This window comes from Lissotriton vulgaris, chromosome 2_1 (assembly GCF_964263255.1).
Source record: "Lissotriton vulgaris chromosome 2_1, aLisVul1.2, whole genome shotgun sequence".
NCBI lineage: Eukaryota > Metazoa > Chordata > Amphibia > Caudata > Salamandridae > Lissotriton > Lissotriton vulgaris.
The window spans coordinates 551,131,522-551,144,001 of NC_141687.1; the positions used below are offsets into that span (position 1 = coordinate 551,131,522).

Sequence of the window (12,480 nt, forward strand, 5' to 3'; positions counted from 1 at the left end):
ACATTTAATCTCACAATTATTATATAAAATATCAAATATTTCAAGCAACATAAAGACTTTTATTGGTGAATGAGGACTCCTTCTCTAACACATATACAAAAAACCCTATATGCAATAGTGATCTTTAATTTATCACAATAGAAATATACCTTATAAAATATAGCAAGTATGCTAAATGTTTCACACATGATCATAGAGAAGAAAGAAATGTTTAAAAGACTAGTCCAAAAAACATGTCCTATGTAACTTTTATTTTTACCATTAATCCCACTTGTGAAAAATATGTTGGTGCAAAAGAGCCACAATCTGTGAGGAATGTCAGGAGATGTCCAAATAATATTGGACAAAAAACTGACCTTCATTGTAGTATTTAAATTATGAAATAGCCCAATGTTATGAGTAACACCTTCTGCCTATTCTGGGTTCATTACAGATCTTTGCTTACTGGAGTTTTGAGCCCATACTGACAATGGTAAAGTGAAACCTCAAGCCCCAAAATGCAATTTTAAGTAGTTGAAAAGCCAGAACTAGTGGAATGTGTCACGTGACGTGAGTTCGTTTGGCAGCTGTGAACATTTTTAACATTTGGAATATTGCATTGTTGTACAGTTAGTTAATTTAAAATCACGCCCAGTTACGGACCAGCGGTAAGTCCGGGGTCCGCCATGGATTGCTGGCTCATGAACGATGGGATGTACTACAGAGAGTTGTACTCTAGATCTCTGGACCGAAAATTGACTGGCCCCACCAGGACCGCTGTGAATCTATGGAGGGCTGTTACGAAGGCACTGGGGTGGAGGGGTAGGCTCACCATGGCAACTCCCCTTTACGATTCTGACTTGCAGGGTAGGTTGTGGCACTCAAAAGGGTTTGATCGGTGGGATCTCATCGGCATTTCCAAGGTGGCGGATGTGATGGCCAGAGGGGAAATTAAATCGTTTGATGCTCTACAGGCTGAATTCCAACTGGGTGCCACGGAATATTTTAGATATGCGCAGTTGAGGCATGCCCTTACGTCCACCCTGCCGGTTGGTGAAAAAGTTCCCGAGTCATCCCCGCTTGAGGACAGGGTGCTAGACGGCCATATGCCGGACAGCGCCATCTCCCTGACTTACAAAAAACTAAGCAATGTCCGGACGGACCTGTTGATGAAAGTGCGAGATCAGTGGGTGAGTGATGGGATTGAGATGGATGATGAGGACTGGCAGTGTGCGGTATCCTCCCCCAAGGAAGTAGCAATTTCAGCCAGGCTGCGCTTGGTTCAGCTAAAAGTGCTTCACAGGGTTTACATCACTGGCTCCAGGTTGATTCATATGGGGCTTTCCCAGGATGGCCTTTGTAGGAGAGGATGTGGTGCGCTGGCCACCTTTATGCATACCATTTGGGAGTGCCAGGTCATTGCCTCCTATTGGGAACGGGTGCATGCGGTTATGCGTGATGTGACTGGTGTTGATTTGCCTGCGGAAGCTAGGCCCTGCTTGTTGAATGTGTGGGGTCCGAATGATTACAACAATGCTCAAACCCGCTGGGTCACGCTAGGGAACATGGTGGCCAAGAGGGATATTGCTCAGAAATGGGGTGCTCCGACCCCCCCCTCTGTGAGTCTTTGGAAAACCAACATGGACTGGTGCACGCTCCGTGAAAAGACTGTCTACTTAGCTCGGGGTAAGCCCAGGATGTGGGGGATGGTCTGGGGGGCATGGAATGCATATAGAGGCAATATTTGTGTGCTCCCTGAGGTAGTCCGGCTGGAGGTTCGTCTCTCACCTTAGCTATTCCATCCGCCCAAGCTTCACGTGATATAATCCTGTTTCTTTCTCCCCCCACAAATGTATGCTCTTTTTGATGTGTTTATTTCAAGGTGCTGAAGTTCCCACTCGTCCCCCTGGATATGTGCTTTACCGCTATTCCATTCTCTTTTGCCTTGCCATCTTTTTCCCTTTTCCCTCCCTTCCCCCTCTTCCTTTCTTCCTCTTGTTCCTTTCCAGTCCCTACCTTGTTCTTTAGGTTCACGTTCATATTATAAAATTAAACCTGACTGCTCCTTTTACTGTTTTGTGCACACCTTTACGTTGCTTTTATAATGCTGCCTAGCCTCCGGGATGTACGGCTGAATAGCGGTGTACTTTGAATCACCAATAAAGGTTTTCCAAAAAAAAAAAAAAAAAAATCACACCCAGTACATTTATTATATGCTAATAGCAGCTATGACATGCTTAGAAAAACTCAACCGTGTGATTCAGAATCAGATTTGAAGGGGGGGGGGTAATCTGCGGTACTTAGAGTTGTTTAATTAGCTTTTACTTTTGGCTTCTACTGTCAGTTAGACACAAATGACCAAAGTCATTGCTGAATGGTTATTACAGAGGGAGCTCTAGGCAAGTTTGTTTTCTTTCACTAATCTACATATCTTTAGGTGTGTCTGAAGCCCACAATCACAGACTAGGGGCTTCCTTTGGCCAGTACCTCATGCCTCCTTGAACTCCATTCCCACATACCCAGGTAGCCTCAACATACTCTTTAAAGACCAATGCATTATATTTGGGCTAAAGTACCACAAGCTGTACATTGTAACGATAAAGCAAGTCATCGAGGAGTTCTGGTTCTGTGACCATATCCAGGAACAAGGTAGAAGGCTGAGTTCCTTTATAAGGTTATGGGACTCTGAGGTGATTTGCAAAACATTTTTTATGTAAGGAAGGTGGTATTTTATTCCTTATAATACATGGTCACACCATCATCGTTCTACAAAATTCTCAAATCCTTTGTGCCTTACTCCTTCTCATAAAATACATATTACAAGTGCAGAAACGAAGCATAAAAGTGGAATCTGTATTGTGAAACTACATGCATCAAATATCAATTGCTAATTTGTTGCAAAACATATTAGAAACATTTTAATATAAATCAGATGATTCTGAAAATGGATGTAGCTCCGAAAAGTAATAAATGCTAATAATGTGGCCCGAATAAGTAGTGTAATACTTATAATGTCACCATCCTTCAGCTTTGGTTTGCCAAGTTAAATTGTTTTTAAAAGCAATGGCTAAGAGAAAATGATTAGTGCATTTGGTTAAGGCCAGAATACAATAAGAAATGTTTCTTTTGCCTGGCCACTCTGTATTCTTACCTCCACTTTAACTGAAAGACATCCTTTTTATTTTGTGCTTTTCAGGTTGGTTTGATCATGTACTTCGTACGTACCCCATGCGAATGGGGAATGGATGCAATTTCAGCCACTCTTACATTCCTTTGGGAGGTTGTGGGCTACGTTGAAGGTCTTTTCTTCAAGGACCTCAAGCAGACCATGAAAAAGGAACAGTGTGAAGTGAAGCTACTGGTTACTGCCTCTATGCCAGGTAAGATATTTCTACCTGATAGAGACTTCTAGACGCAGATTCCTTATCTTTGAATATCTGCAGGTGTCAGACTGGTTCCGGAATATTTTTAAACAGTACCCCTGCACGCCAGTAGATGGCATTGTTCTGTTCTGCATTGGCCACCCCAGAGGTGAATTTCACGGTATCTATGTAGGCGCCACCTTGGCGCACTAATGTCAGTTCTTTTCTTTCCGCACCAGATAGCACTGATCCAGATTGAGCTACCCCTCAATCACTTTTTGAGTGAACTTTTTCAAATTTTTGTTGGTGTTTTTGAGATTTCATCTTCTAGTTTCATGGATGTCACCTGCTGGTTGAAACCATTTGGATTCTGTCACCTGCATATGTGAATGTATGACGTTACAATGCATGCATTTACAACGCATGCCTTTACAACACAGTTTTTACCCTGCAACATCCCTAACAACGCATACATTTACATTGCATACCATTATAACACATTTGTTTAAACTACATTTACAACGCATTCCATTACATCACATTATACCTTTACAACGCATACCATTACAACACATACCATTACATTGCATTTACGGTAAGTGCTGGATAGTATAGGGGTAGAAATTACTATTCTAACTCCAGGGGGTGCAACTGTAGGGTAAGTGTTGGATAGTGTAGGGGGTAAAATGCGTTGTAATGGTATGCGTTGTAATGACATGCAATGTAATGCCTGCGTTGTAGTGACATGCGTTGTAGTGTCATGCTTTGTAGTAGCATGCAATGTAAAGGCTGCATTGTAGTGGCATGTGTTGTAAAGGATGTTGCGATGTAATGACTGTGTTATAAATGTAGTGTGATGTGATGACTGCGTTGTAAAGGTTGTTTCCCGCATAGGTCTGTGACAGGCCCGCACGTGGTGTGTTTGTGGTGGCTGGAGCTAGGACAAAACTCCAAGGCATGTGAGGACTGCTACTCCATGCCCCTGAAGTCGTTAAGGTAGTGCTCCCTCAAGCTACTTGCTCCCCAAAGTCGGTTGGCTCTGCAACTCTCGAGGTCCTGTTCGCATTGGAGGTACCAGAACCATTCTCAGAGCCCTACTCAGCATTCATCATTGCATTTGCAGTCTTAGGGGAAGTCCCACAAGCAAAAGAAGTCCAAGAAATCCAAACACTCTCTGAATTCCCTGCTTCCGTCGAAGTCATCCGACAAGAAAGGGAGCATCACCACTCTAGGCCCTGCAAGTTGGCGGGTGTGAACCTGGGTCCGCACTGCCCTTCTCTAATTTTCCAGGAGCCAGGGCAACCCCTCGCCCAGTTAAAAGAGTTTTATGAGGCCATGCGCTTCTGTTTTGGGTAACCTGGCCCCTCTGGAGCACCTTCAGGCCCCACGGATGCCAGAGGGGCCCCTACTGGGACCACGTCGGTGGTTCACTGTCAGCACCATTCAGGTCCCAAGGATCTCTTGGTGGATACTGAGTGAAGCCGTCATCAAGACCGTAACCCTACTCAGCCCCTGCTCCAGTGCCAATGCCCCTGAAGCCACTCCTGTGCAGCACTATCCCCATTGTCATACAGGACTCCGACACGGAGCTCAATGGGCATTGTCTGATGCCATGTCCAGCACCCTGGAGCAGAGCCAGTGCCTTATTTAATGGATACGCATGGAGAGGGAGACATTTGGGATGGGTCTATGGACCCTTACGGAGAAGAATCAGTTCAGGTGGACAACTGGTATGAGAAATTGGGTGAGGCTGTAGGTTAGGCACTTCACCTGACACTGGCCCAAGATCACCTCCTACTGTGGCTATTGAGGAGGGAGCCTCTTTTCCTGTGGTGGTGCGCAATGCAGCTCAGGTCCTGGACCTTAACGTGCCCTTAGTAGCAGTCAAAACTAATGTTATGATGGAGGTGCTTCAGCCGGGAGTTTCCCCCTGGGAACTTTTACTCCCATTTAATGAAGGCCTTACAGACCTCCTACTTAGATCCTTGGATAAGCCCTGCACAGGGTCTCCTGTAAATAGAACGATTGTCCTCCGCCATTGCCTCGCTCCTATGAATCTCAGTATCCGTAACAGCCCCCCAGCCTGGAGAGTTTGGTGGTTCAAGCCTCTTCATCCCGCATTCAACCTGGTGCTCTCCTTAGAGAACCCCTCAATACCTATCTATGTCGCCTTAACAAGATCTGCCTGCCAGCTTGCGCAGCCAACCCTAGACAGTGTTCTGCCCACCTTGCTGATGAGCTTAACTCGGGTAAGGGAATCTGAACAAAGAATGTCCTGCAAAGGAGAGGTGTGACCACCTCTCCTTTAGAATGAAGTAGGGTGTGGGCACTTCCAAGCCTCACCAGACTGTATTGAAGTGCACGTTTGGTGCTCTCCATGCATAAACCAGTTTCGCCCAGTTCAAGAGCTCCGGCTCTGGCATGAAACCACAATGAAGGAGAGGGATGTGACCACCCTCTCTAACCAGCTCCTCCCTAGGGAGGTGCCTAGAGCTTCTCGATGTGGCCACTTGATTCTGTCATGTTTAATCTTGGCCCCTGGGAGCATCTGACTGGCTAGGACAGCTGAGTAGCGTTCCTGACACCCTCTGATACGTGGGTCACCATCAAAGAGGTCCTTCCCCTTTTTAGGGTTACTTAAGGGCTCCCCTGAGGGTGGGTCCTTAGGTTCATCCTGTAGGAAGGTAGCCCCTGACTATGGTTGCCCCCAATTTTTTTTGCCTGTGTTTTAGCTGGTTTTTGACATAGTTGGCCTGGGTCCCTGCCAATCAGGACCCCAGGCCTACTGCTCTCTCTGTAAAATGGATTCCATGTACCTTAGGTACATATCCATTTGGTACTGGGCCATCTTATCAGACCCTGTAACTCAGGGCATAGGTGTACCCAGGGCCTACCAGGGGCTGCAGCATGTATTATGCCACCCCTGGCTGGCCATCTAAATCTGACACAACTGGCTGCACGACAGCTGGGGCAAGGTGGTGTAATCGCCCTTTGCTGTAGATATAGTGTACCTATATCTAACCCTAAAATGGACACATAGATTCCTATTAGTCACTCCTATGGCAGGCCTTAACAATCCTGAAGGCAGAGTGCTTGGAATCATGTGAGATGGTGATCTGGCATGAGCTGAGCCCGTTTGCAGCTTGCGGAACCAAGTCCTAATAGCTGTTCCATGATAACGCATACCATATACTCTTAAGTGCATTATAATCCTCGCGGTTATATACCAACTCTGGTATCGCTTTATCAAAACATGTCGAGTAAGGTTTCATACGAGTTGGAATACTAACCCCTCGCCAATTCTAGCGACGGGGTTAGCATTCCACCCTTCTAGAGGGACACGACATGTATGTAACTGTGAACCCCGGTTAAAGTTAACTCGAGCCTCAGCATCACAAAATGGATGCTGCCACCACAGACACAAGTCTGACCTCCTGCTGCTGGGAGTCCTTCCAGGGAGGAGAGCTTGGACAAAGGGTTTCCTGTCGGGGCGGTGCTAGCACCGACCCAGACAGGGTTTTGTGTATCCTAGGTAGGCAGTGCTGAATAGGAAGGTGACTGCAAGTGGCACCCCGGTGCTCACTGTGCATCTGCCAGTTTGAACCAGTTCCAGGGGCACACCAGCCACTGAGCTGGGGAAAGTCCGGCATGGGAGAGGGGTGTAACCACCCCCCTTCCTGGTCCCACCCATGGGCAGGACCTAGTCGCGTACCAGCCCCTTTTCTTAGAATAAAGGTAGGAGCGGGGACCCTTCCAAATTAGATCATCTTTGAATCCTGAAACTACTTTCTACGAAAGGAACTCAAGACTTCTTCCTAAGATTTCTCCCTTGTGACTAAGGAGTAGTCACCCTGCATCTGCGGGCACCAACTAAGAACACTGCGGTTTGCTGCACGTCCTTCCTCAGGAATCCGACCGACCAGCACGACGAGACCCGGCTTCCCTGGCACCTCTGACCTCTACCTACATCGTCAGCATAGCTGAGATCCGTGGGTGTGACGAGACCTCGAGGGACCGGCCATCTTCAGAACTGCACGACGCTTATCCAGCACGACCGCCGAGGGATCCTCGAGTGAGTGCTTTGGGGTGTGAGAAGCCCTAACCCTGAGCAGCTCCAGCACCGAAGTCCAGCCCCCCAGCATCCACGAGATCTGCGTGGGGCCCTTCTGCTCTTTGCTGCTCACCGCGTTGTCCGGCTACTGGCCTGCTGGCTTGTAGCCCTCTTGACGACGCACCACGACGACAACACCGCTGGTCTGGTTGCTCCAGACTGGCCCTTGCTCCCCTCCAACAGAGGAGCACCCCGGACCCTCCTGGTCCACTCCAGACGCCATTTTGAGTCCACCGCGTGGGCTTGCATTTGCCAAGACTTGTTGCCCCAATCCTGGGTCCAGCGACGTCGACAGCAGATACCATCGTGGGACAGCTCGCACCTCCATCCTCGTCCCCGACAACCGCCTCCTGGTCCGTGAGACTGCAGAGCCCAGCGTCGCCCACTCACCTGGTCGAGGTGACTTCGCCCGGTGCCATCCTGGTGCCCCTCTTTCAGGCTCCATAGACTGCAACGAGGATTCCCGACATCTTTTCAGACCTATGCATCCACAGCCCCTGGGCTAGGTAACCTGAGCATTTCGGTGCTCTAGCATAGCTTAACTATCTAAGTGTCCAGATCCTTTTTCGTTTCAGCTCTACCTAGTCGGATTCGTCCGATAACACTAACTTTACGAAATCTAGCAACCATAGACTTTGTCCCGCATCCCGCGTGAGAGTGCACACTCTGCACCCGATCTCCCTAGGCCTCCTGCTAGTAATCTGAAGGCTCAGTCCTAGCGATCCTAAAGTCTATTAGAGTAGTACTTACCTACTAGTAATTTCGCATTCCACTTTTAGAGTATATGGTTTTTCGTGCCCCTCGGGCATTTGTGTAAATTGTGCGACTTTCAGTATTTTCTTAAGAGCTTTGTATTGTGCTTAGCGCCCTGTCCTCATAAAGAGACCAGGGCTGTTGTGTTCTAAATAAATATACTTTATTTTCATAACAACTTGTGTGGTGTCCTTTCACTTGGTTATCAAGGGGTATATGTGATGGTATAACAGCTGGCTTAACACACCCTCTAGAGTTTAGCCTAAAGACTGCTCTTGTCCATGCTACTAGGATAGCTGGTCTAACGGTTGACTTACAACCAATCATCAATAAGGGTCGTTTGGAATGATACATAGTGATCACTAGAATAGTGAGCACTACATATCAGGCCAACTTCTCACACATCCCCACAACATCTTCTAGTTCCGACTGCTTATCATTTGAAGACTGTCCAAAGACGTATCTGTTGGTGGACACTGGAAATTTGCTGTTCTTCAAGCCAGGACCTACAAAAAGACAGCACTGGTGGGAGTATACCTGCTGCAACTTCATTCCTGCTTTTTTTTAAAGTTCTGCAACTCTGTGGCCATGCATCATCTGAGTTACCAAGTACTCAGACGCATTCCAGCCAGAAGGAATCTGCCTTGGAGTGAAGAAGTCACTACCCTGCATCCACAGGTATCTCTATGTCAGGACCGGTTTGCTGATCCTGTTGTCCCACGGACATTGCCTTGCTCTGCAACACAGGTGGTGGTTTCTTGGTTCTTTAGAGGCCTGACCAGTCTTCATTGCTACTTGGTCGACTGTAATCTCTCTTCAGCCGATGTGAGCCGATGTGCACCGTTTCTTTTAGCCGTTACCAAGGCTTGTTGGTTGTCTTCAGGAAAGATCTTCAAGCTCCAAGAAACCCCAGCCTCAAGCACTGCACAGCTCTAAGAACGACATCCTGCCTGCATCCTCGGCATTGTCGGCCTTCACCTCCTGTGTGCTGTTGAGGCTTCCCTGTAACTCTTTGTGCCTGCTGCCTGGGTAAACGTCATTTACAACGCGGTGTTTACACCGCACGACCTTTACCACGCTACCATTACAACGCAAGCCGTTACTACGACTTGCGCTGGATGGCGCTGTTGGTTAAGGAATATTGTAATTTTTTATTTCAACGCCTTCCCTAATGTTACGTGGACTGGTGTTGGAATATAAAATTATAATATTCCTCAATCCGCGCCCTCCAACGCAAGTCGTTGTAACGACTTGTGTTGTAATAACCGCGTTGTAAAGTACCGCGATCTAAAAGATCGCGTTGTACTGACATACATCCGCTGCCAGAGGGTCCTTGAGGGGGCTCCATTGATTCCTGCTGGTTCTCCTGCTGAGGGCCGACTCTGACTTACTCGAGCTGGGTTAGTCCCACAGACCTTACTGGTCTGCAACACACCGTGGTTTGCGTTTGCCAAGGCTTGTTGGTGGTGCTAGCGGCCACTGACCTTCCTGCACGTGTCGACCTGCATGAGACAGCTGCTGCTCCATCCTCACCGTGCTACAGCAAGAACCTCCTACCAGGAATGGTATTGTGCTATTGTGTCTCCTAGTCACTCCTGGGTGGCTTGGACTCTGTCTGCTCTGCTTTCCGGTTCTTCTTGTCTGGATTCCTCATCCTGGTTCCACCAGACTGGTCCACAAGAAGCTGTACCTGCGGATCGTCCACGATCCTCCATTGGCGTCTACGGGTGTTCCTACTCCACTTCACCCCTATGCACCAGAGCTCCCTGGTGTAGTTATCCTGGTTCCTGGGGTATCCAAGGGTGGGGTGACTCTCCAACCTTCCTTTATCCAAGTGGTTCCTTTGGAGTCCTTCGGAAGGCTCCTAGAGTTGTAAAATTACAACCGCAACTTACCCTGTGTTATCCAATGGACGTTTTACCTGGTGTAACCACTCTGCACCCCCGCGCCATCGGTCCATGGCTACTCATCTTGAGTGGTTCACTGTTTGCCCTGGGGCACTCCATCCTTGGGTACCAATTCCGTTTTGGTACTTGCCTCACATTCCACTATTTTAGTACAAGATTTGGCCTCCTGGTTGTGCCCTCTGTGTTTTCCTATGCATTTCTTGTGTGATTGATATCTCCGGGCCGGAGATATACCAAGTTAGTGTATACTAAAAAATACAAAGTAATTGTATAATCAAGTGGTGTGGTTCTATCTTGTGTGAACATTTTCCTGACTGACTATAGTGGTACATGCACTTCCTTTACACCCCTCCCAAATAAGCCTTAGCCTCTCTCCACAGCTACCCCTTGAGAGCTCTTGTTTTCAGGGACCTAAACATTATCACTTAGAGTTACCTGGACTGAATGCACAGTGCCTCACCATTAGTCCTATAATTGGCATTAAAAGCCTTTCTTCCTTCGATAAAGGGAAAGCTGTTACAGGTGTTTGCGGATAACACCACTTTGTGGTACTGCAACATACAGGGTGGGGTGGGGTCATGGATGCTCTGTCAAGAGGTACTGCATCTCTGAACATTTCTGGAATGTCAGCGCATTTCTTTGCTGGTTCAACACCTGGAAGGCTTTCGGAATGCCAGGGTATATAAATGCAGCCGAAGAGTTGGCGTCTACACCCGTAGGAGGTCCAAAGTCTTTTTCAGCATTGCAGAGAGCCTTGGTTAGTTGGCCACTGCTGAGAACGAGCAGTGTCAGAAGTTCTGCACGCTGGAGTTTCCAAGGCGGCTGTCGCTCAGAGATGCTTTTTGTCTCGAGTTGTGCTTTGGCTCCTATATGCCTTTCTGCCCCTACCACTCCTGCTCAATGTTCTCAAAAAGATCAGGAATGACCGGGCCCACGTCATTATTGTGGCTCTGGATTAGGCATGGAAAGTCTGGTATCCCGAACTCTTGAGCATGGCCATGGATCCTCCAATCAGGCTGCAGCTTCAGGAGGATATTCTGGTGCAGCAACAAGGTTGGGTCTGCTTCTGAACCTGCGCACTCTACACCTCCATATGTTGAGATTAAGCAGCAAAGGTTGACAGACTTCGACCTTTCCCCAGAAGTGTGTGAAGATATTCTGGTAGCAAGGCGTACCTTCACCAAGAAGTATATGCCTACAGTTGAGAAACGTTTGTATCATGATGTGCCTCTCACTATGTTGACCCCCCTGTCTTCACCTTTATCACAAGTTTTCTTGTGTGCACTGTCTTTGGACAAATAGGGCTCTGCTTTGAACACAAATAAGGTTTATTTATGTGCCATCTCGGTGTTATTGCGGTTGCGGGGCCAACCTTCTCTCTTCAAGTCACTAATTGTGGGTAGGTTCCTTAAAGGTGTATAACACGTTTCCACCTAAATCCTTTATTATGCCTCAGTGGGACCTCACCCGGGTCCTTACTTTTCTCATGTGCGCTCCATTTGAGCATCTAGATAATTGTCCTCTTTGGCTGTTGACCATCAAAACGGCCTAATTTAGTGGCCACAACATCAGCCAGAAGAGTCAGCGAACTTCAACCGCTCTCTGCACACCAACCCTATACCTCCTGTTATGCAGACAAATTGGTCCTCGGAGCATGTGTCTCTTTGTGACTCCTTTCCATATAGGCCAGAACATCATCCTGCCTACCTTCTTTGCTCCTCCTCATCCCTCTGAATAAGAGGAGAGACTCTGCTACGTGGACCCCAAAAAAAGTTGTCATTCTACCTTGACCACACAAAAAACAATCTGAAGGAAGCGCGTTAGTTATCGATTCCTTACCTTAGAATTACCCCCAGGCATCAGACTAGAGCCCGAAAGTTTTTTGGGCAGCAGTACCTCTGCGCGTCGAAAGGTGGTGTCGGTGGGCTCTGCGACCGTCGTTGGTGTTGTGGTCGCAGCGATGACGTAGCGGCAGCTACTTAGACACCGCCCTCACTCGCTGACATAAATTCTTTCTTTTTCGGCGTCAGCCAGCGCAGGTCCTGAGAAAGCAGTACCTCCAGTCACTTTTTGACTGAACTTTTTAACAACTTTTGTTGGCGTCTATTTTTTATCTACTACTCCTGGTGCACATAGGGATGCCCGGGTACAAAGCATGCAGTTCCTGTACCTGACTGATGTCGGGTATGGATCCCCACCGCGTGTGCCTCTTTTGCCTGGAGCACGACCATGACCCCAAGTCGTGCTCCAACTGCCGGTCCATGGCTCCGAAGGGTTTACGGGAGCAGTCCCAAAAGCTTCTTGAGCGCTGGCAGTCGACTCTGCGCCAATCGAGGTCCCGGTTACGAGGGAGGTCGAGGGACGGGTC

The 12,480-nt window shown here is 47.9% G+C and overlaps 1 protein-coding gene across 1 annotated transcript in view; it reads left to right on the top strand.

The window, feature by feature from the left end:
• UNC80 (unc-80 subunit of NALCN channel complex) overlaps positions 1-12,480 on the top strand; it is a 2,521,865-nt gene that overhangs the window by 1,388,604 nt on the left and 1,120,781 nt on the right. The window contains exon 39 of the mRNA XM_086955549.1: positions 3,176-3,359. Within this exon, the coding sequence (XP_086811675.1) occupies positions 3,176-3,359 (184 nt within the window). The remainder of the gene's footprint in view (positions 1-3,175; positions 3,360-12,480) is intronic.